The following is a 24,619-nucleotide window of genomic DNA, read 5'->3' on the forward strand; positions in this document are numbered from 1 at the left end:
CATGCAGAAAAGTTTGTCAGTACAGCTCTATCAGTAAACCTTCACTGTGCTTTTGCTAGTTTATTTATTTTTCACTGAACACAACAGACTGTACTACAAAAGAAGCTTTTTTGCTGGTACCTCTCTGCACTGCTTTCTGTGAATATATAAACAGTGAAACAAAGTTCACACTTGTGATCAACATTAACATACTAGCACAAGTTCCTGTATCTAAACTAGGTTAGTTGAAGCTTTGAAATGAAAACGAAAATGACAAAACCTCATTAAGATTGTGCTTAAAAGCTTTACTAAAGTTTTAATTTAAATGTATGTATGCACGTTAATATATAAACATAAATGTAAAAAAATCTTAAAACCAGATGCAGACAGGCTCTTTTAAACAATCTTTAGATTATGTAATTCAAGAATATAGAAATACAGTCAAACAAATCTTGAACCCAAATTGTAATTAGCCCTTACAGCCAAATGCTTTATATAATGAATCAGTGTTACCACCATTTTCAGGTAAGCCAAGGCTGCTTTATGTTTTACAGCTGTCATAACTGAAATGTGTTCTGTGAGGGAATTGTTCCTAGAAAGACACCTGACTGCAAATGCTGCAATTCGTCAGTACCACACTCATATGTCCTTACAACTGAGCAATTTTCAATGTATCTTTATCTTAGAAAATCTCTTCTGAAATACTGACTCAAAAAAAATCAGTTTAGTGCTAAAACCAGAGAAGAATAATCAGAAAATGTATAGTGATTATCTACAGCAGCAAACTATTAAAAGACAAGGATAATAAGAAGAATCTATTCGATTTTAACAGGAATTCAAATAGATGTCAGAAGTCTTCACAAAAGCCTCTTACATCAATTACATCACAGTCCAACACAATCCTAACACCAACGTACAATACACCATGTAGGAGGAAAACATGTTTACACATAGAGAAACAGACACACCTGTCTGGAAATGGCTCATTACTAACCTTAATAATACTAAAGGTTCAAGACAGGCCAAGCAACAGGGGTTATAAAAGCCAGCCTCAAGTGTGATTTCTTTGCTTTTCCTTCAGAGGCATTGGCTTTCCTGTAGCTTTTCTCATTGTTTCCCACCAACACTACACAGCGTGTCCGGACTGGGGCTCAGAAGGGAAATACAAGCTCCTGTGGGCAAAGCAGCCACCTGCAGCAGCCAGTCACATTTCACAGACACTGCTCCATTCCACAGGATCTGCAATCAGAAAGGTTTTACTTATTTACTTCTGTGTTACTTCTGGTACTGCTCACAAATGAGCAGATCTCATCTGAGAAACCTCAGAGAAGACTGCAGAACGTCCATTCTGGGAGGTTTTTAAGATCTGACCAGGCAAAGCCCTGTACAGCCAGTGTGGGGCCTGCTTTGAGCAGGAGATTGGACAAGAGACCTGCAGTGCTCTTCCAACCTGAATGAGTCTGGGATTCCATAAGAAAGTTTTTTCTTGAAACAATCCCTTCAAACAACTACACAAAACTAATTTTCCATGTTAGAGGGATACTTACACATTTGTCGCATAACTTGTGAGTCCTTAAAGGTACGGAAAATGGTGTAAATACATTCCATAACAGAATAAAAATGAGAATTGGACAATATCCATGACCTTTAAAATACATTATATGGTACAATACGGTCTCACTTTTAGTTCTGTTGCAAGTACTTTAAAACATGGCTCTGCATAGCATCTGTAATAATCACATTACTAAATGATTAATCAATTAAAATACACTTGTCTGTGTTTTAAATTACTTTTTGACAAAATATGTATATTCTCTTTGAATAAGCTGAAGCAAAATGTAAGTTGACATTAAATCAATAAAGTAATGAGAACATCAGTATTTCATTGCACTCAACAACCAGTATCTGAGCAGTCTAAATACTTCATAAGCCTATGAATGCTAGCTCCTCACTACAAATTTTTCAAATACCATAATGATTTCATAACATTTAACATGTAGAAAAAGGAAGTGACAGGTTAGATGATTTTCCCCAAATTAGGAAAACAGTCATCATCAGAGATGAGATCCATACTTAGAAATAGTATTTGTTAAACTAACATTTAATAACAAAAAAAAAAAAAAAAAAAGGAAGTACAATTTTTTACATCACTAGATGAGTTTTAGAAGGTAACAGTTATTTAAATCACCTGTTTACTTAACACAGCAGAGGTGGTGAATTTACTAGCAGAAAAAGAAGCTGAATTCTCTATGCTGATAATTTTGAAGATTAGGACGGTATTTAAAGAAGAAACTAGATTGGAAAAATATTTGAAGAGTTGCACAAGGTTTTTACATGACATTTATAATAACTTTAAAAATATTCCCACAGCAAAATTTCTAAAAACCCTTTTAAACACCATACATTGAAATTCATACAACCACAGAATTTAACTATAAATATTTGGGGGGTGTGGGGCTTAATATATTATTAAAACTACCAAGTGTTAAGTCTTGAGCTCTGTATATAACTTCACAATACCTGTCTGAGGAAAGCTAGCTTGTAAATCTCAACCATTCCAGACACTGAAATTCCATAACTGCTTACATTCCAGGCCTAAAAAAGGAGATTATCTTCAATTCTGTCTGGAAGACCAATCCTAGCTTACCAAGATTGGTTGTTTCATTAGGAAATCTCTTTTATTTAGAGGCCTGGCACACGAAAAGATTGACCCAATACAGAAGGAAAAACAAAATTACTCACTTCAGATGAAACCACTTTCTCATGAAAATAATTATTTTACTTCAGAGCTAACCAGAAAAGCAGAGGAATTAGAATGAAGATGCATAAATTTGTCACATGAGGGTTAGTGTCACATAAGTTAGCCTGGCTCACGTCTCTTTGCACCCCTCCCTTCAGGAATTTATATACATTGCTAAGTTTCCCCCTAAGCCTTCTCATCTCCAGGCTAAGCAGTCCCAGCTGTCCAGCTTTCCTCATGGGAAACCTAATCACCCTTGTGGCACTTCACTGGACTCTCTCCAGAATGTCCATGTCTCCCCATGCTAAGGAGCCCAGAAGTGAACACAGTACTCCAGGTGTGGAGTTCTACTCACCAGTGCTGAGTAGAACAGAAGATCACTTCCCTTTTCTTCCAGCTAATCCAGTAATATCTTTATTACCCCAGACATGTTTTTTATAATGTTATATAATCAGAATTCAGGACCAATTCCCTTTAGAATTACAACTGGCTGTCCAAACATAAACACAATTCACTATTACCTTGGACAGCACCAGTTTTGATGGACAAGAATCCAGTCCTCAGCTAGTGACTGCTGAGTTTTCCGGGTTCATGTACTGGCCTTTGAAACCTCGCTCTGCAACAGATTTCTTATATAACTTCCAGCAAGCCACTTTCAATGTCCTATTTGATAAGACTAACAAGTCTGAGTCTGATACACACTGCTACAACATCAAACATGCACAAATTACCTGACTAATGGAATTACCTGACTAATTACACCAGGGCAGCAGAGGAGCTGTAGCTGTTTGTACTCATGCTCACAGTGACTTCTGTTGCTACACAGGACACCCCTGTGCCACAGGCAGATCAGTATCTCTGCTCAGTATCTCAGGGTGAGCCTGTTTATGTCTGCTTGAGTTGCTCTGATGTTACTGCACAGTACAGGAGAATGGGATGAGATTGTTAGAGGAAAGGGAACATTTGAAAGCCACGGACACTCAATTGTTGTGTAAGATACATTAATAGGACAGCGAACTGGCCTGTGCACCCTGTTCCTATTGATTTCACCAAAACCCAGGCACGAAAATGGATCTGGACAAGTAACTAACTTCTCAGTGGTCATGAAAGAGAAAAAGTGATTATTAAACAAAACTGTGAGCACCCTGAAAGCCTAAAGCAATAAGGTGGGAGGGGTAAAATAGTAAGGGTTCTCCCTTTTATGTTACTGTCACAGGAAAAAACAAGTCATTATATCTTGGCAAAAAACATGAAGACAACTGCTGCAGTGACTTCAAAATTGTTGTCATTAAAACAAGCTCCCTGAAGTCAGAAGTGTTAATCAACAGCTGAGGTGATTTATTGAACCTGCTTCACAAATAATCACTTTCTACTTGCTTTCATATTCTTGTTTTTATATATTAGTAAAGTACCAAGATCTAAAAAGAAATATGATTCTACTGGAATGAAACCACTGGATTTTATAAAAATCAGGCAAATGTTTCCACTGGGTTTAGATTTTTGGGTTTAAAAAAAAACCCAAATGTTCCTGTGTTCAAAAACACAGATACATTTCTGTTTCTAAACACTGTACTGCAAACCGAGCAACACACAAAAAATGGATTTTGTAAACAAGAATTTCCTTTCAAGATTGTAACTTGATGAGAGTAACACAGACTTTCAATTTTAAAGAAACCACATTAATTGTACTTATAAAGAAACACCAAAGTGAAAAAGGAAAATTATTCAGGGAAGCTAACAGGCAATGCATAATGACAATAAGATAGTTCGCTTTATTAAGTCACAGTTATGCATAATCTATACAAAGCTTCTATAAAGCTACACCCATTTGTAGAGAGGAAATCCTTCAGCTAGGTCTCAAGAGGAACTCTCTTCTTTGCTTGGATAGCCTCACACAGTTCTTTTACATCCACATTACAAGAGAAAGCTTTGTGGAAATCATGGCACATGACAGAACACTTCCCATCCTCTGACGTGTGTGCAGTACCTCATTAACTGAGGATTTCCTGAGTACAGCATGTTCCAAACCTTCTCTCCTCAACATTACCAGACACAAGAGACAACCCTCCATCTTCTCCTAAGCATTTAACCCAATTGTAGAAAAAACAGTCATTGATCAGAGTGGTATCATTGAAAACAGTAGGGGCTGGGGACTGGGAACACAACCTTACAAGTTTTTGCTCAGATATTTTCCTCTGAATTATTTTGCAAAATTCAGAAAAAGCACATGAGCCCATGAAAACAAAACAAATGAGGGGGAAAAAGACAAGGATAGGAAAAGTTATGGTTATGGTTGGTGGAGACTGACAAAAAGATTAAGAGAACATTGGTTGCATAAAATTGTGGCTGTAGATGCTTGAAGGAAAACAGTAATTTCAGGAAGGGGGAAGAGAGAAGAAGTTGGCTACCCTGAAGGAACAAAATGATGGATAACATTCAGAAAGGGAGCCAAGTTAGAAGCAACATCTGCACAAGAAGCTTGAAAAAAAGAAGTTAAAATAGTGGCCATTAGAAAGAACAGAAGGTTCATGAAAGAATAAAAACCAGTGTTGGCTCCATCAGGACAGTGAAGACAAGGGGGTAAAAGTTAGATGCTACAATGCAAGACATAATGAAAATGGCATCCAGATACCAGAGAAAGGAGTAGAAAAAAGAGTAGCTGTCATTAGTATAAAAAAACTAACAAATCAAACCAAGATGGAGTACTAGCAGCTTCTTTAAATACTCTGTAATATTGTTTACAGCTTAATCAAATGGACGTATCAATATATTGCCAGGATATATGTTTAGAGTTGATCGAAATTCACAACTAATTTTGAATTGCTTTAACATTTTGATTTTGTGCAGAACGAACTGAAAATATTGATGGTATTTTATGTTGACAATTACGATTTTGCACTGTACCATAAGATTTATTCCAAAATCTATGGTCACATGCTTTATGTGTTTAGAATATTTACAAGACTGACTGGCTGCTGCAGAACTGGCAGATGCACCAGCGTGTATGTTAGCAGTAGCATCTTTACTGGTCTGATTTACTGTGGCAGCCTTAAAGCTTTTGAGATTCAATTTCTTCCACACACATTTTCTTGATTTTAGACCTAAAATTAAAAAAAATTTAATTTAGAAAAATATTTATGTGAATTTTGAAAATCACCCTATGAATACCCACAAATGAAATTATAAGTGCTTTATTTCTTGTCTCCAATGTGCAAATTTTTATGCCACTGTCAACTTTAGGCGTGGGATCCAAGCCTGTTAACTGAAATAATTACATTCATATACTTAAAGTCAACCAGAACAGTTTTTGCTATTTCCCTTCTGCTTCTGCTTGGGTTTGCACATGGGTGAACATCCTTACTTTGTGGTTGTTCCAGTTCTGGTAATTTAATATATTTGCATATGTTTTGTTGAGGTTGTGAATTATTCTCGCATCAATACTTAATTTACTTTATTCCGTGGTTTTCAGTCATCATTCCACCAGAATTCTGCACAGCTCCCACACTGCAAGTCTCATGCAGACACAGAATCTGTGCCATAGCAGTGGTCTCCTAGAGTCCTGGGATTTTTTCTGGTCTGACTAAATTTCAGTTACATCCATCCATTATCTATTTATAGTGGTTGCACATTACAGAGAATGCTGTGGGCTTATCCAGCTCTTCCAAGTTAAAGGCCCTTTAGGAGTTTGGAGCATGTATAACTTTGATGTGAGTAAACCTTCTCTAAATTAAATTTTTCAGGGTGATCTTTTTCTACATACAATTTTCTCTGTCTGTAACTAAAAAGAAAATTCTGCCCAACAAACAGTGACTGACACAGAGAAAGGTTTTGAGAAAATATTTGTTTTACATCTACTTCAAAAACATATTTCTATTGCATTTGTCAATCAGTTTCAACATACAAGATAATGAAATCCACATTGTCATGAAATCTAAATAAATGAGCACTGAAGATAGAAATCTGCTCTAAATCTAAGTTTTGGAATGGATATTGAATGACATATGCAATCTAAAAATCATAAACTTTTACTGTCGAAACATGCAGATATTTAATGGTAATATAATACTACTTCCAATAGAAATTTCTAGTACAGTCTGAGTTGTGTGAGAATATTTATAAAAGGTGGCTCTTTTTTACAGGCAGATACATTCAATGCCACCTACAAACAGTTGCTTTTGCCATTAATGAAAACTTCCATATTTCCAATTCAAGTCAAAATTATAAAACCATCTAGAACCTTGGCCCTTCACAGAGCCTTGAATTCTGACTCTACCCCAAACTGACTTTCCCAAGGAGAAAGCTACTCTGACCTAGCAGTGCACCAACCCACCCAGGAACAGGCATCACTGCCTGAAGCAGATCACAAAGGCAGGACAGACACAGCTCGAAATCAGCTCTGTTTTTTTCAACTGTTATTTAAAATCCTGAATTCACAAGAAAAGACTGCAACTTCTCATTTGTCTTCTCCAAAGTATTTAATGCCATAGCTAATTCTCACTGAAGTGATTAAAAAACCTAGAACTTACACTTTTCATGGTTAAGTCAGTCATCATATTTACACAGTATTTGGAATTTCCATTATCCAATATATCTGAATTCATGTAATCTTAGAAAAATTGAAGGACTTAGACTGGTAGAGGTATTTCTTAGACTTAGAGGTATTTCTTTGACTTCTGAGCCAAACCATATCCATAAGACAGGATGCTGTGGACTTTTTACATGCAAAGTAAAAAAACTCACCTCTGCATTTCTACCATTTGACTCCTCAGCAATGCATCTGGGAACCTGAAAAATTTATAAATACTTATTTCATAATTAATTCTATTTCTCACAATGAAATAAAAAATATTTTCAGCTAAGACAATTCAGGCTATGAACTGTGAGTATACTTCAGGTAAGGAGCAAAGGTCTAAAACTGATACTTTGGGTGACTATAAGGTACTCTTGGAGATATAAAGAAACCAAAGTACTTTTTCAAGCTGGGTGTTTTTTACCCCCTGAAAACATACAGAAATAGGTGCAATTCCACTTCTGTATCCAAGGAAAAAAAAAAAAGAAAATTGATCTTTCCTGTCTTATCCATAAAAAGAATTAAAAATATTTAATACTCCTTTGCTTTCCACATCTCACTTGTCTGAATCAGAGCTTCCTCTGCGGTAATTTGCTCAGTAACAATGTCTTAGAAAAATTAGCCAGATTTAGCTAGAACTAGAAGCTGGATTGATGATTTTATGGATTAAAAGCTCAAATCAGGCACATATATATATATATATACATATATATATCTATATATATGTATCTACATCTAAATGGGTCTCCACACAAAACTTAACACACTGTACAGTCCCCCTGCACCACTGGAAGGGCTGGAAGGTTTAAACGTTATCATTTTGGGCTCATCTTTCCTTTATTAACACCACCATCTGCAGAGAACATGCTTGCATAGACTTTTGCCTGCACTTTGTTTAGGCCTAAACAAAATGTTCCTAAAACCCAGGCAGAACTGGGACTTCAGTTTATTAGGCTTTTTTAAATTATAAACTTGACACCTCACACTCACAGACTGAGAGAAAGCCGTAAACACTTATCTGGACCAATGCCTGTGGGGTGCTCTGTACAAGGGCAGGAAGATGTTCCTCTAGATATGCTGGGCCACATTGGCATGAAAACACTTTTCCAGCACGTTTCTGTGCTTCAGTGACATGTGTTTATTCTCTTCTCCAAGTCTGAGAGTGGACTGATGCTCACACAGATATTTACATATAACACTAAAGGAATCATCTTTTTGTAACTTACCCACCAAAGAGTAAAGTTCATCAAGAGAGATACAACTCAGCCATTCCTTCTGCAGTCAGTACATTGTAAAAGCAGCTATTTCTGAAAATTATACAAATGCAAAGATTAAATTGAGTAATCTGTGAACTTTATTTTGCATAAAGAATTGCAATACAAGTATAAATGCATTTTACATCTAAGAATCTCTAATTCTGGCAGCACTGCAATGCAGACTGTGATTTCCTCCTCTCTCATATACTGCATTCAGGGATGATTACATCATTTCAAAGAGCCAGAAAAACAGAAATAGACCAGGGAGGCCCATTACAGCAGACATAGAGTAATTAAAAAGACTATAACTTTTTAGTTAGAGAAGGAGATAACTCAAGAAAAAAGGGTCATTATGTTTCTAAAGAGACAAATAAAATCATGTGCAATTTAAGTTCTCGGAAAGGCCAGTAATGCCTTCCATCTGTTGAGAACAGCCTTGGAAGCACAGGAGGAAACTCTGTTCCTTGATCTAGCAAAGAATTTAAACCAGCAACTTAAATATTTGAGCAAATTGTTGAAACCAAGGGTAGTTGTTTGAACTTAATCATCAAATTGATCACTTTGCTGAAATAACTTAGTAAGCATTAAAACAGAGTAATCAGCGTGTTTTTAAGCACTCTGGTATTGCTGAAGGACAGTGACATGTTTTTAATAGCAGGGCAGCAAGAAAAATGATTTCTTTAAAAAACTAATTCAGTGAAATGCTATTGACTGTAATGACACTATTAATACACACGTTCTTTTTGTGATGCTGTGATTTCAGGGTAAAATGGTTAAGTAAAAACAATTAGAAAATACAAACAAATCAATATTTTGTTTTGATATTATCCTAAATTAAAGTGTTTGCATTTTTATGTCAGGTTCCTCCTGTTAGATATATAACTTTCACAGAAAAAAATTAAAATTTATAATGAAATGTTCCACATATTTTCAAAGATTTTTTTTTTGTTTCTTTGTTCCAGTGGGAGAAAAAGTTCTGGTTCAAAGCTCAAAAGAGCAAATTTTCTGGTTTAAAGGATCTGAGTGAATCAATACTTCCAAATAATGCAAGCAGGTCAAATGGAATGTCCTGCTTCTTCCAAGAAGAATGTCATTCTGACAAATCTCTGGTAACCACATTATACTAAATTCTTCAACAAAACATAATGGCATATATAGTCAAAGATTTCTCTAGCAGTCTTACTAGTGTAAGGAAAGAGAGAAAGCTAAAATCAGAACTGATTATTCCCCCTTTCATCCTCATCAGAACCTTTTGCCTCAGTGTTCAGGACTTTATCTTATGTTAGAAATGCCATGGCCTGATCAAATCTTTTAAACAAAGCTTGATTCAGTGTCATCACTCAAGCACGGTTCCAACCACAGAAAGTTGCTGTACAGCAGGCAGACACTTTCCTCCGTGCTGTAGCTTTGAGGAGAAAAAGAAAGTTAACAGCAGAGAGGCTGCTCTCTTAAAGGTTTGCCATTTCTACAAAGCTCTCTTGCAGTGCCCGAGGGTCTTGCAAATACAATCTATGCTCAAACTCAACTCTCAATATTTTCATTCATCGGGTTTTGCTCAGGACCTGACTCCTACGTGTTCACTTCTCCACACACATGGGTAGTTAAAATAATAGCCAATTGGACTCACCAAATCTCAAGACCCTAATAATCCTTCAAAAATTAAAGGAGGCTTTTGCATTTTCTGCTGACAGACATTAAGAATTGCTCTCATCCAAATGTCTTTTAAAAACTCCTAAGATAACATATATTACCAAATATTTAAACTTCAGACAACTAAAACTGACAGTGAAAGCCATCACTAGAGCAGAGAGCATATTCACTGTAGTTTCTTCCAATACATAAAATACCACTTCATATCCTTAGATGTTAAGAAACACACTAAATATGTGAAAGAAATGTAAAGGCACTTAATCATGAAGACTGAACTTCCATTTCCTTCTCACTATCTCCACAGTACTATACTATTATTGTTCATGACCTTCTAAAATGCACACTGAAGAAAAAGTGACAAATCTGCCCCTATTCTCATGTATTTGGTATTTTGTATACAAGTTGGAAGCTATGTTAGGGTTGCAGATTAGCCAAAGTTTTTACTGAAATCGATCAACTGGTATATGCTGTGTTCAGTATAATTACAAATTCTAACTTTAGAGTTACAACTGGGCAGAAACCAAATGTGAGAAATGCTGGTTTGAAAAAAATGAATTTGTCTTTTTAGTATATTCTGAAATAAAGAACCCCAAATGAAAGTTATATGACAAACATTCCTAAAAATGTCGTCTGTGGCTTTTTCAGTTTACAGTTTTTGTGTAAATAATTGTATAGAATATAAGTATACAAAGAAGTAATTCACATTTCAGAGCCTTATTTTAAGTAAAGAGGAAGCTTGGTTTTTCTCAAAAAAGTTCTGCATTAAGCATCCGAAAAAATAATTCAAATAAAATAAGATATGGTAAACTTAGCAAAACCTACTGTAATTAAGTTTGGCAAGAAAGAATTTTAGAAACCATTATAAAAGTCTTTTTTTTTTTTTTTGCCCAATAAACATTTTTTACATAATTAACTACTGCACATCACAACATATTATCACAGCATAAAGTGATGAAAAAATACGGATGGTGAAATGTTGCTATTTTTTCCTACTACTGCAATGTGTTACATGTTGCCAGCATGAAGAACTGATCAAAACAAAACAAGTAACAACAATGCTGGTAGGAATTCTCTGCCACTGAATGTAATACCACTGAAGTCAGCGAGGGTTTTAGGGTGTAACTGAGATCGAAGTTTGGCATAAGAACTGCCTATAATGTCAACTTTCCCCCCAAATATATCAACTAATATATCACTTTATTTCACTGGGCAGAAATATTCCCTACACCAAAATTACTCTTCTAGTTTAGCCACTTCCACCTAAAAATGCAGTTACTAAAGACTGAGCATTGGGTAAATGTTGGAGCAGCATCCTCAACCCGGCCAAGGAATGCCACAGAAGAGATCCCATGTCCCCTTTGGGGAGAGATGCAAAACAAGCAGAGAGGCATACAGCAGCACAATTCTTCCAGCCCTCGCTGGCCATAAATATGCTCCAAAGATACTACTGGGTGCGGGAAAAATACGGGGGGGGGGGGCGGGGGGGAGAATGTGTCTTTCCTGGAGTTCTCACAGGAGTAAAACAAAGCCGCAGTGGTTTCCAGGCGGTACCGCCTCACGGAGGGGGCAGCGCTGGGCACGGGACACAGGGCAGGAAACAGCTGCCGCGGGCCCAGCTGGGAGCGGCGGGATTCTCCCCCCCTGCCCAGGTAGCTGGAAGTGGTTTCTGGCCAGGTTCTTGTGACACAAAACCCGGAACAGCCCATCCGGGCCGTGAGGCGCCCACACACACACACACACACACACACGAACCCTCAGGCAGAGGCGACCCGGCGCGAAACCGCGCTCAGCCTCGAGCTGCTTCCGCTCCCCGCGGCGGCCGAGCCCGGCACTTTCGTTCCGGGGCCTGCGAGGGCCGCGCGGGAGCAGCGCCGGGCGGCGGGTGAGGAGCGGGCGGTGCGGGGGGGCTGCAGCCGGGTGAGGAGCGGGTGAGGAGCGGGTGAGGAGCTCCCGCCCCACCGCGGCGGTGGCGGCAGGAGAGAGGAGGCAGCGCGGCTCGGCAGCGCCGAGGGTCCGCGCTCTGCGCGGGGCGGGCTCGGGCGGCCCGCGGTAGGAAGCGGCTTTGCGCCCTCAGGGCCCTCGGTGCCGCTGCGGCGGCGGGACGGGGGCCATTCAGACACGCCCAAGCGGCAGAACCGCGCTGTTGTTCCGCTGGCAGATGCAGCGGCGGAGGCTGTGCCCGCCGAGCGCCCTGCGCCACCTCCGCCCGCAGAAGAGAGCGCTGCGCTCCGGAGCCGGCCTGCGCTCACCTCGCTGGGCTGACAGCAGCGAGCAGCGGCAGGAGGGAGCCTAGAGCACCCCGTGAGCTTCATACATCCCCCCGAGATGTCCCGGCCGACGTTCTGAGTTGTCCCAGAACTGCAGCTGGAGTGTGGAGGGTACCCTCCACCGGCAGTGATTTACCGGGGCTTGTAGATGAGGTGCAGATGGAGTTATTAGTTAGTCTTAAAAATATGTGTCTGAAGTGACATATGGGTCTTAGAATTTGCGTGAACTGTAGTCTGTTATTTTCTGAGAGTACTGTACTGTGCATGTACTTCTACAGCCGGGCACAGCTATTATTTTGAGGTCACAGCATATCCCTTGTCAGTGTCAATAACAAAAGTGCTTCAGGGTGTCACCGCTGAGCGCCACAGAGTGCAAGACATTACACTGAAAAGAATCAGCTTGCAGGCTGGGAATGCATGTCCAATTCCAGGGCCTCTCACCCTCTGCTTCTTGAGGAAACTTAATAATAGCACAGGTTACTCTGAGATGTAAAGTATATTTGCTTTATCTCAGAGGAACTTGAAAGCAAATTGCACTAGAAAATTCGTATGCATATTAGATTTTGTGTTTATTTGAGTGGACTTCCCTGACCTTTCAAAAGTTAGGCCCTGGCAGAGGGGGATGTATCATGGCAGGCATGAGTATTTAATTTTACCAGAAAATAACCATTTTTTCTGGGACTGATTTTAATTTTCTGTTGGAAAGTTAGCTGAGTTTTTTGAATTCTATTACACTCGATTTTATTTAAACAATTTTGGATTACACTTCAGGACTTATTGTTTGTTTGTTTTTGTTAAACATGACTTTGCTGCATCATTTCATAAGTGTGATCCTTGACGTGAAAAAGTAAACCTAAATTAGCTGAAAGTAAATACTGAGAATAACTTCTTTCATTGCAAGTGATGCAGCACAAAGTGCAAAAGGCAGTTTATAACTACTGCAGGCTGTGCAGGCTCCTGACTGGGGGCTGCTTTGACGATGAGAGAGCACCCCAAGTGATCAGTCAGAAGGGACTGTGACAGCACAGCAGCACTAATTCTGTCTGCCCTGGGGTGGGCACACGGTCATGTTTCTAACGCATTGCTCACAGTACATGGTGAAAATTCTGTGCCAGCTGCAGAGGGTGAGACGACAGCTGTCCTGAAGAAAGCCTGAAAAAAATACATCAATGTGCTAAATAAACAGAAACTTACAGAAGTCTAGACTGGGTCACCGCTTACTCCCTGGTACATGGGGCACCAAAGCCCTCTTCTAGCTGTTATTTTTCAGCCTGAAGTTCTTCTTCTGGGAAATTTCTTCTATTTCACAATGTTCTATCTAAAAGGGATTTCATTCAGGTTATTTGGTTGGCCCACACACAAGTTTCAGGATGGAGATCTAAATTTGTATAATTAATTTTTCTCTTATGGATTTCTATCCTGTAGGCATAGAATTCTTTGTCAGTAGTCTTGCTAAAGTCTGATGGGATTGCTCATCCAGGTAAACACTGCTTACCAGTGTTTTCATAAATTTCTAGGCACAGATCTCAACAACAGAAATAATAGACTTCTGCAGGAGTTAAGTGAGTGGGATAATGAACGTACATCTGTATGCATTGAGGATGCAGATCTCAGGTTCTTACCAACTGTTTATCTCATGCTCTCCTGAAATCGCTTGAATCAGATGATTTTATTATTCTTTCTGTTCTTGGAAATACCTTTTTTGATGAGATTTTTTTGTTAAATGGGATAATACAGAATAATTTCCAGTAAATTAGTTCATAGTAATTGGACTTTTATTTAACAAGATATTGTCTGTTTCAGCTAACCATGTCTTTAAATTCATCTATACTTCTAAATGAAGACAATGCTCAAGGACCAAAAAGAAATACTGAGTGTTTGGAAAGCCTAGAACTGCAGACTCCATCATCATTGCAAGATAACCCATTTCAACAATTACAGTTAGCATCCCAGGAAGTACTGGAAAAGGCAAAAAAGAGCGGGAGATCAAAATGCCCCCGATGCAATAGTTCAAGGATGTTTTATTGTTATACGTGCTTTGTTCCTGTTGAAACTGTCCCTACCAAAGAAATTCCAACTGTGAAGGTTAATATTTCTTACAGATTTTTGATAATTTACTGTGGACAGAGAATAGTCTGTCTGCAGCCATTTCTTTTCTGACTCACTATTTACAGCGATTCATCTTGAACATAGCTATAAGTATGAATAAAGTTAGATTAAATTACTGGTCTTACTTGAGGAATTACATTTACAAACACTGAAAATGTTCCAGTCCTCACATAAACATTTATGTATCTTCTAGATGAGAATATAGGCTGAAGTCACGCAGCTTCTCATGCAACTGCCTTTTCACTTAGCTGTTGAAAGTTTCTGTATGGTGCTCTTGCACATTCTTCAGTTTCTAATAACTCTGGCCAAAACACATTATATTGTGAATAAAAAAATTGTCCATAACCGAGGGTGAATTTACATAAAATGAGCTAAAAGACATTCCTATATGTCATGGTTGTATAATTCTGATAACTACTGTTAAAATATAAATAGCGTAATGTCTTTCAGCTAAAATACTTGGGGAAACTATCAGAGAGGACTGAGACATTTTGCAAAATCAGTTAGGATCTAAGATGCATTTTGAAGACACTGGAGTTTGAAAGCATAAAAAGTAGTTTAGACGTACTTTGGAAATTTTACCTAGTAAATTTAGGTGTATTTTCATTGGAACAACCATTTTCACAATTGGGTGAACACCTAATAGAGATAAGTATTCATATTTAGAACCATTATATTGCTCAAATTAAGACCACATCTAACTTACCTTATTGATTCTATTTCTGGATATTTTACCACACTACTGCTGGCAGCATTCCAAAGTGAATTCATTGCTTACTTAGGTATTTACATAAATTGAATATAGAAGGTGCTTCTTTTAACTTCTCTCTACTTCAGTTCTAAACCTATCAAAAATTATCAGATGTTTTAATTACACACCCATAGGAATTTCTCCAAAATTTTGAGTAAGTTTTTGTACAAATGTCCATATATATGATGATAAATACTGCTTTTCTCTTTTTTTACTCTAGTTACCTTTGAAGATTGACATTATTAAACACCCAAATGAAACTGACGGCAAAAGCACTGCTGTGCACGCTAAGCTCCTGGCACCTGACGATGTGACCATTTACAAATATCCTTGCATCCCAGAATATGAGGAAAAGAGACATGAAGTAAGAGATTCTCCAGAGATAGCCAGGCTTTATGCTGGGGAGGTGCAGCTTCCTCCTGCAGTGCTACTGCACTGCTGGGAGGAAAGCACTGTTCCTTTAGTGCAGTCCATCCTGTGCTCTCTCAGGTCTGCAAACACAGTGCTCTGGACTGTAACCATTTCTCCAAAGCTGAGAAAGCCTGCAGCACACTTCAACCACCTTGAATTTCCTATGTTCATTGCCTCACATAATGGAGAGTTGGATTCACTGCGTACCTGAAGAAGTATTTTGCCTATAAATGAAAGCATTCACCTTGCAGCAAGTTAAACAGCAGTTGAGTGTTGTGCTCATATTTAGCAGCTGCAGTATTTAAACCTCCTTAAAACTTTTAACATTCACTATGACAGAGAAAAACAAATAAAATACAACTCTTGTCTGTCATAGCATAGAGCACAAAAATAGTAAGCTATGAACTTGGATGTGTATGTTCATTTAAATGGCAAGCTATTCTTTTTGGCCTTCCTGCCCCATATACTGCAATGACAAGTGACATTTGAACTTCCTTGGGGCTGACACCATTGTCTTGGCTGAGAAATCTTTTTATACAGAAGTGTTAGAGTTGTTAGTAGAGGCATGGAAGTAACATTAATTAAAAATCTCTATTAAGGACCTCGATTCATTATTTTAACATGTTTTTTTAACATGGATTAAACATTATATTAGACAATGGAATATTTTTAAGATATACTATTTCATCTTGTCCTGACTTAAATGTTTACAGACAGGGATAGAAAATTTCTGTTAATGTAATAATTCCTGTTGTGTTATTAGATTTTGTTGACGCTCAAATTCTTTGTTTTCTTCATTCAGATAGCACTTATATTTCCTGGGCCCAATTCAGTTTCAGTAAAAGATATTGCTTTCCATCTCCAAAAGTACACTAAGAAAGGTGTCTGTGCTACTGATAATGACTGTTTCAGAGAGCCACTTCTTAAACAAGCAAAAATAGAACCTGAAGAAGGAAAAAATCCACATCAATGCGTCTCAAGCAGCAGGAGTGAAGGCACTAGACTGAAGAAAATAATATTTATTGACAGTACCTGGAATCAAACTAACAAGATAATAACTGATGAACGACTTCAAGGTAAAAAAATACAAGTTGATATTGAGATGTTATTGCTACAGAAGTGATTAAGGGACACGTATCTGTAACAGACCTGAGCATGGTGTAAGCTTATATGTACCCCTATATCTGAGTGTACATGAAGGATTCAGCAGCCTGTTCCAGTGCTGTAGAATACTTCCTGAGCCACAGACTCCATTACTTTTCATGTCATACAATTCGTTTTGCAAAAAGATAATACCAATATTAAGAGAGCATTTACATTTATTTGCATCACTTCTCTATTGGAGCAAATTTCCTCAATGTCAGAGAATGGGAGCTGTCACGTTAGACAGTAGAACAGTAGTTTGAATGGCCTCTGAAGGAAGCCAGGAAGATTTCCACTGCAGGTGGCTGGCTGCTTTTTCAGAGACCCACGGGACCATTTGTGCAGACATTGGTGGCAGACAGGCCCCAAGAAGGTAAATGAGGGATTTAGGAGCTTCAGCACAGGTTTGTCATGGCTTGGGTTCTGTTTCTTGTGCAGTTGGTACATGGATATTTCCATGATCTCACTACTCCAGACAAAAAGGGAATGGCTGCTTGCCCTCCACACCCTTCCAACTCTGAAAGCAGAAACTGGGAATTCCGCAAAAATTTTTTGTCTTAGGTTCTTTACAAGAAGTTTACATTTAAGCATTCTAATTAAACCCACAAAAGACAAAACAATTTAGCAATAGCATTCCATTTCTTTTGAGATTAATAGGAGTTTGAAAATACTTTCATTAGTGCAAGAAGTCCACTTAGCTGGGTGGCACATTGTCAAGTTTATATGCTATAAATATATATATACACACTACTACTGCTTCACACTGGATCCTACAAGGAATTTCACAGACTTTCTTACATGGAAGCTGAATGTTGCCTTGCTGTCTAGTCAGTTTATTAAAGAATCCCACATGTTAGTATGATACATTGGCTAATTAAAATTCTGTTATAAGTATTTATTGTAACACAAAACATACTCTATCAACTACATTGAAGTATTACTGTGAAGATTAGAGTACCTGCATGTTGCAGGTTTAATATAAAGTATTTGAAACTTATTTTAAGAGGAGGAATTCAAGGAAAGTAACAGGCAGCCAGGGGAAATGAAGATTTCCATGGAAGCCTATGCATATATTAATGAAAAAGTCTTAATTGGTGTTACTGTGGAGCTCTTAAATGGTTTCCAGTTTCCCTATGACAATGCTGATTTGGTGGAGTGCTCTCTCCTTTCTAGAAAATCTCAGTTCCAGTTGTTTTCCAATCCTCTGGGTCCCTGAGCACCTTTCAGGATTGCTGTAAGGTTTCATAGTGTCATGCAAATCAGTTTCTAGTATGGGGAGAATTTTACCCATCCACACATTGGGTGTAGCAGTGTGCACAGCCCATGCAAGCATTGCTTTCCTTAGTACTTGACATAAAGAACATAAATTGCATTAATACCCCTTTTAGAGATTGCAGTTTTCACTTCCAAGATGAATGGGGCAGAGTTTCCTTAGGCATAAACTGATGAAATTTTTATGTTGTACATACATGAGAAATAGAGAACTGTGTTCATTTTTCAGTTCAATTGCAAATGAAGTCATCACCCAACAAAATATTCGTCATATGCTAAAGTTCAAAAAGGAGTGTTCATAATTCCAAATAAAAAGTAATTGCCATACTTATTAAGTTACAAGAAATACTGGATGAAAACATTAATGAAGCCAAGAAAATGTAAAGAAAAGCCTTGTGTTTTGTAAGCCTATATTTATATAGACAGTAAATCTAGCAAATAGTACTGCAAGAGAAAGCAATTGAGTACATGAATCTTAAAATCAGCTAAGAGAACTTGGACAAAAAACTACTTCTATATATTGGAAAAGTGCATAATATATCTTTAGAAAACAAAACTAAATCAGTTAAAGACAGGAAATATATAAGAGTTGGTAATGTCTAGGATTGATTACTTCATTAAAAGTGATCCCTAGATCAGAAAGCAAACAGTTGAATCTAATGTTAATGCTGACTTTCTCACATGAGTGATGGAGCTTATTTGCAGTATCACCATGGTTGTTAAAGAAACAGATTACTTTGGTATATTTTCCTGTAAGTTTGAACTGCTCTGTATTAGCCCAATGTTTTATTAGCTTATAGATTAGCATTGTAAGGTTTCATATGAACGGTGCACATTCGTAAGCAAACATTGCCTTTGGCTGTGTACAGATACAGTACACATGAAACATGCTCAGTAAACTCTAACCCTTAACCCCCTCTGGTTTTTTGGGATTTTTTAATGAAAAACTCCTAAAATCTTTTGTTTGAAAGTAACTGATCCTGCATTTATGGTGAGCTCAGTAGTGTCCATGGTCTTGCCTTCAGTGAACTTTTGTTTGTATTCAGACCACAACTACGTGGGAGTTTATGCTGGAGGAATCATCCCTGAGATTTACTTCACTGCTTTTAGGGTGGAAGCACTGCTGGATTTGATGGAAGCTTTCACTTTGGTTAGGGCTAAGAATTCAAGTGTTGAAAACTCTTGAGGGCAGCAAGCTTAATACAGTTTCCTACTACTATTTTAAGTTTCATATGTGTGGGATTATTAGAGGTATTAATTGGACTGCTGTGTTGAGGTTTTGTTTCTGAAATGCCAATTATAACATTTAAATTCAGGGACAGACACTCCTGTTGTTCAGTGGTTTTTTTAAAATGCTGTAATAGAGATTTCTTCTACAGTGCAAGCTATCATACATTCCTAACTGCAAAGCAAACAACTAAGTCCCTCTTGCAATTACACTGAAAAGAATTAAACACAGTTTGTAGGTTAGAAGTATAGAATTACAAGTGCTGGGCTATAGCCCAGTTTGTACTTCTGAATTTGGACCTTACTGAAACTTCTCTGTCCATAACTTCCAAGCAATTCTTAGACCATATTGGCTTTTGTACTATTACCTGTACTAAATCATCCCATGAGACAGATGATTTGTGACAGAAAAAGATGACTTTACAGTCTGGTCCTGATTTTGTTGACAGGTGTGTACCCTGTTCTTCATGACCCAACTGTCCATCCTGTTTACAAAGTGGTAACACATTCAGGTAGCTTTAGTTTTGAATAGTTTGTGCATCTTAGCAAACAAAAACCAAGATCCATGTTTAAAATTCATCTGAATAATAGAATAGTTACAGAGACTATAAGTAGATTAAAGATTTTCTTGTGCCATACAGACACCAAATTCTCTTTCATCTTAAGTGGGAATGCTTTTAGTATCTAATAAAGTTAATTACGAGATGCTGTCATACTTACTCCTGAGTAATTTCAGTGAGATTTCAGTTACTCAACAAACATAAATGAAAAGTTCCTGGCTCTTGCAAATAGTCCTCACATCAGCAACACTAACAGTCTGAGGGATTCTGTTTTACACATGAAAAATATTAACTTTGCAAAAGATTAAATAATAATTTTATGAACATTGATGAGTCTTGGTAGGTGTGGGTTTCACTCTTGCCATGGGAAGCAGCTCTGCAATTTACTGAGGGCTGTGTGACTGTTTGAATGAAAGGATAACCTGTAATTAATTGCAAATATGAAGATTATAACCTAGGACTTACAGCAGTTCATCAAATTCCAAAGTGGTCCACAAAGGAGGATAAAATTACCTTGCTTTTACAGATGAAAAATGGAGGTACAGGAAGAAAAATTATTTGCATGCAGACACTGAGCAGGCTAGCAGCAAAGTCAGAAAACAAAACTAAAGTCTTGTTTGACTTTTCTGGCCACCAAACCACATTGTCTAATCTATGTCATCTTTTTTCCTTGACAGGATTACTGCAAATTGAGTTGAAAACAAGGAAAACTTGCTTTTGGCGTCATCAGAAGGGAAAGCCAGATACATACCTTTCCACAATAGAAGCAATTTATTATTTCCTTGTGGACTATCATCAGGAGATTTTGAAAGAGAGCTACAATGGACAATATGATAATCTGCTTTTTTTCTTTTCCTTTATGCATACATTGATTAAAGATGCCAAGTGTTGTGCAGGAAAAGAGTAAGGTGTCTGTCTACTGGTGCATGACACGTCTTTTTTGTAATAATAAACTGCACAAACATAACTGGGGGTTTTTTTTTTGGAAATAGATTGTACTCTAAATAATGGCAACAGTGTTGCCAAAAGTGAGCTGCAGATCTTGTCCCGCATGTTTGAGGTTGTAGAACTGCTCAGATGAGCAGTCTGATTAGAGTTACTTATTTGCAAACAGTTACATTTTGCTAAATGTTGCTGTACTTTCACCTACAGGGCTGATGTGCTCACTGTGATGAGCACATTTCCTGGCATGGGACTGGAGGACTTGACCCCTCTTGCCATAAGAAGTGATCTCGTTTAACTGTAAGAAGGAATTAGCATGCAGCTTTGTATTGTTGCTAATACTTATGTCAGGTGTTTTCTTGGTGGTTTACACAGCAATACTGATTCCACCTTCATGGCATCAGAGGCTTACTGAAATGGGCAGATGGTGTTCAGTTGTGGGGACAAGTGGCAGCAATACAAAATGAAAGAGCACATTAAGTGAATATGAATTACATACTTGCAAGATGAATGCTGGAAAATTCTTCTAGTAATAAAAAAGTGGTCTCTTTAAACACTGTTATACAGTGTATGATTTCTGTAGTACCATTCATGTACATTCGTGTTATATTGGGGTTATTCTCAACTTACTGGGTAATCTTGGACTTCTTCAAACAATTCAGTTAAGTGTTTATTACTATTATATAATATCATTATTTGGGGGAGCACTAACCTAACAAATGTCACTAGGCACCAAAAAAAAAAAAGATGATTGTTCTGACCACAACATTTCTGACAAGGCTTCCTTAAGTTAGGCAGTGTGAATCTGCTCTGTTTTTCCTTTTGCAGTAATGGGGCAGATTGGAACAGAGTAAGTAAGACTCTGTCTGTGCTGATGAGAGTTTTGTCAGAGGTGTGGTGCTGCTGGCAGAGTCATCACGTGTGAATGTAGTTTTGCCAGTGCTGGCAGAGGTAACAGACCTGAGCTACAACTTCACAAACAGAGTTATATGAATACATTTTATATCATGAAAAAACATTTCATTAGAGGTACAATACAAGATGCATAAATATTTCTGAATATTCTCAGAAATGTGTTACTTAAGACAAAATATATCTTGTTAAAGTGACAGACTGAAAAATTACAATAATTTTTAAACAAAACATCCAATTTTTGTTATCACTTGTTGCGGACTTTCTAGGAGGGCACTCACACACTCTGGTGACCATGTAAATAGTGTCTTGGAAAATACTTCAATAAAATCTTTTTACACTCACATAGCAATCCATACCAGCTGGTTTGTACTGGATTTTTAATGCTTTAGGATACTGAAATCTTAATATTGCTTCAAACACTAGATACAAATACACTCTCTTACATCGTACTTCAGATTTGGATCCTTATGTGCACAAGTGCATATAAAAATGCACTTCAGTGGACAACAAAAACATATTTCCCCATTAGCAGAATTAAATGCTGATTATGTTACATGAGTGAATGTGAAATGTGCATGAAACTATAACAGCACCACAGCAAACAGAAGCTCAAAGTCAGAATGAGAAAGATAATTATTATATCTACCTATATACTGAGTTCATGTGCCAGGCAATGAGAAAAATCAGCAGTCATGTCTCAGTGCTATTGAAACAACACTGCCTACTCATTTGGTTCTTAGTGCTATTGAGAGGTTATTTTGGCTTTTTAAAATGATTAATGTTATTTCCTTTGGTATGAATTTTGGTAGTCTTTTGACATTTCCATCTGTTCCTGCATTTCTTAAACAAAGATTGTTGTAATGTTTTTTTTTTTTAAATCACAAAAGTATAATAGCTCGAGAAGGAAACTTTCACCCACTTTAAACAAACAAAAATAAAATGAACCCACTGACCTAATGTTTTACAAGAACCAGAGAGAAAAATCTGGGGGGAGAGGGGGAGTTACTTCCAAGACACATTTCCCTGAAAACATGTTTTTTATTTAAGAAGCAGAGGTCAGATAAAAGCTTGTATAAGCTGTTCTTTGTTACTTTTGGAAAATAGTTTCGTAAGGTGAAAAATTGTTTCCAAATTTAAGTTTTGTGTACCTCACTTTATTTGAGCAACGGGAATTAAGATTCTATTCCAGAAGAAAATTAGTTTTAACTCTCAGATTAAATTAATGTACAGAAAGGATTTTAAATCTGGCACATTGTGTACAGGAATTTGGTTCAGATTCTTTTTCTTCCAGTGCAACCTCAGTGTAATGCAAGAGTCATTTGCTATACCAAGGGACAGAGGCACACCTAATATCTGTAATTCGTTATGGTTTGCTGGTATTCCTCTGATAACCTTTCGTGGGGGCAGGAAGGAGGTTATTGTCACTTCTGCTGCAAATCTGTCCTGTCTGAGCTGCAGATGTAGTTGCCCGTTCTCTCATATGTATAAACATATTTACATCTTCTATTTAATTTTGATGTTGGTATAAGAAGACAAACCAAGTCATCCATCTCACCCCGAAAGCACCTCAGTACCACTGATACATTTTCCCAGCTTTGAGACTAAAGAAAAATTTTGTTCCACTAAATGAAAGCGATCAAGTGGTTAATCCTTTCAAGTGCAATTAGCAGCACTGACCTCCCTGTTCTTTAAAATGAGGGTCATGGGGAGGTAAAGGCCAGTTCTGGGCCTTTTCTTTCATATCACAGTACCCCTTCACTATCTCTTCTCTTTCCAAAAACATCAGAGACCAAGAGGGAAAAACAGGCTTCTGCTTCCATTAGCAGTAACTTAAACAGCCATAAGTTAAAGGGGGAGGAAAAGGAAGAGCATCTCTATCTCCTCTCACAACAGAAGACATCTGGCCTCCTGTGGGGAGGCCCCAGATAACAAAGAACCTGTCAGTGCAAACCTCTGCGATGTGTGCAGAGAACCATTTTACCTGCAGTCTGGCTCATTCATTTCCTGCCACTGAAGCCATCTGCTTTTGCTTATTGTGGGTATTTTTGTTCTTTGTTTGGCCAGGAGCATGAAGTGGCTTCACTTTAGCATGCCTGTAAGTTTGGTCAGAGGGAGTATTTAATCCTTTTCTCAAAATGAATAAGAGAGGGAGCTGCTGCAAAAAACAATTCCTTTCCTGGAAGGTAGCAGAAATGTCATCCAAGCCGAGGTTGAATAAAGGGTCATGTCAGTGCATGGAGTAAAGATACATTGAGATTGAAAAGAGGTGCCAACTTGGAATCTACAGCACAACCTCCCAAAGCACTTGTAATCTTACCTGATTTAAATCCTTTGCTACTGCTTCTTGCCATTTTGAGTCCATCTGGTTTTCCACATCTTCAGGCCCAACTGCAGAGCAATATAAGGATCTGTTCTTACCTTTCCCTTGCACTTTGTGTTCCAGTACTTTGCCTGAATGCTTTAAAAGTCAGTCTACGTAAATGATGGTTACAGCACACTTGTATAAAATGTAATGTGATACAAAAGTCCATGCTACCTATCCCTACCTTTGAAAGTGACAAAAGAAGGAGGAGGGAGGGAAACTTTCTATTAATTTCCCATCATTTGCTATAATGCAGTTAATACACTCCCACGTACCATTAACTTGGGTCTCAGAGTATTCTGGGGCACAGAAGTTAATGGTGATTGCAGCACAATTACAACAGGAAAGCTTTCCCACTAAGATCAAAATACGTGGCAGTTAAACCCCTGATCTATTGATACCAGAATATGAGGTCACCTACTAAGGTACTGAAGGATTCAACATAGTTCCTAAACTGTTATTCCT

At 37.8% G+C, this 24,619-nt stretch overlaps 1 protein-coding gene across 1 annotated transcript; it reads left to right on the top strand.

The window, feature by feature from the left end:
• Window positions 1-14,271: 14,271 nt before the first annotated feature.
• On the top strand, window positions 14,272-21,345 carry DTWD1 (DTW domain containing 1; the record flags this gene model as incomplete). The annotated part of the gene is made up of 4 exons (XM_082290891.1): window positions 14,272-14,547; window positions 15,543-15,686; window positions 16,536-16,809; window positions 20,613-21,345. The coding sequence occupies 4 exons, from the start codon at window positions 14,272-14,274 to the stop codon at window positions 20,840-20,842; spliced, it is 924 nt and encodes a 307-aa protein (XP_082147017.1). The 3' UTR covers window positions 20,843-21,345.
• Between the last annotated feature and the right edge of the window lie 3,274 nt (window positions 21,346-24,619).

This window comes from Coloeus monedula, assembly GCF_965178545.1.
Source record: "Coloeus monedula genome assembly, chromosome: 14".
Classification (NCBI taxonomy): domain Eukaryota; kingdom Metazoa; phylum Chordata; class Aves; order Passeriformes; family Corvidae; genus Coloeus; species Coloeus monedula.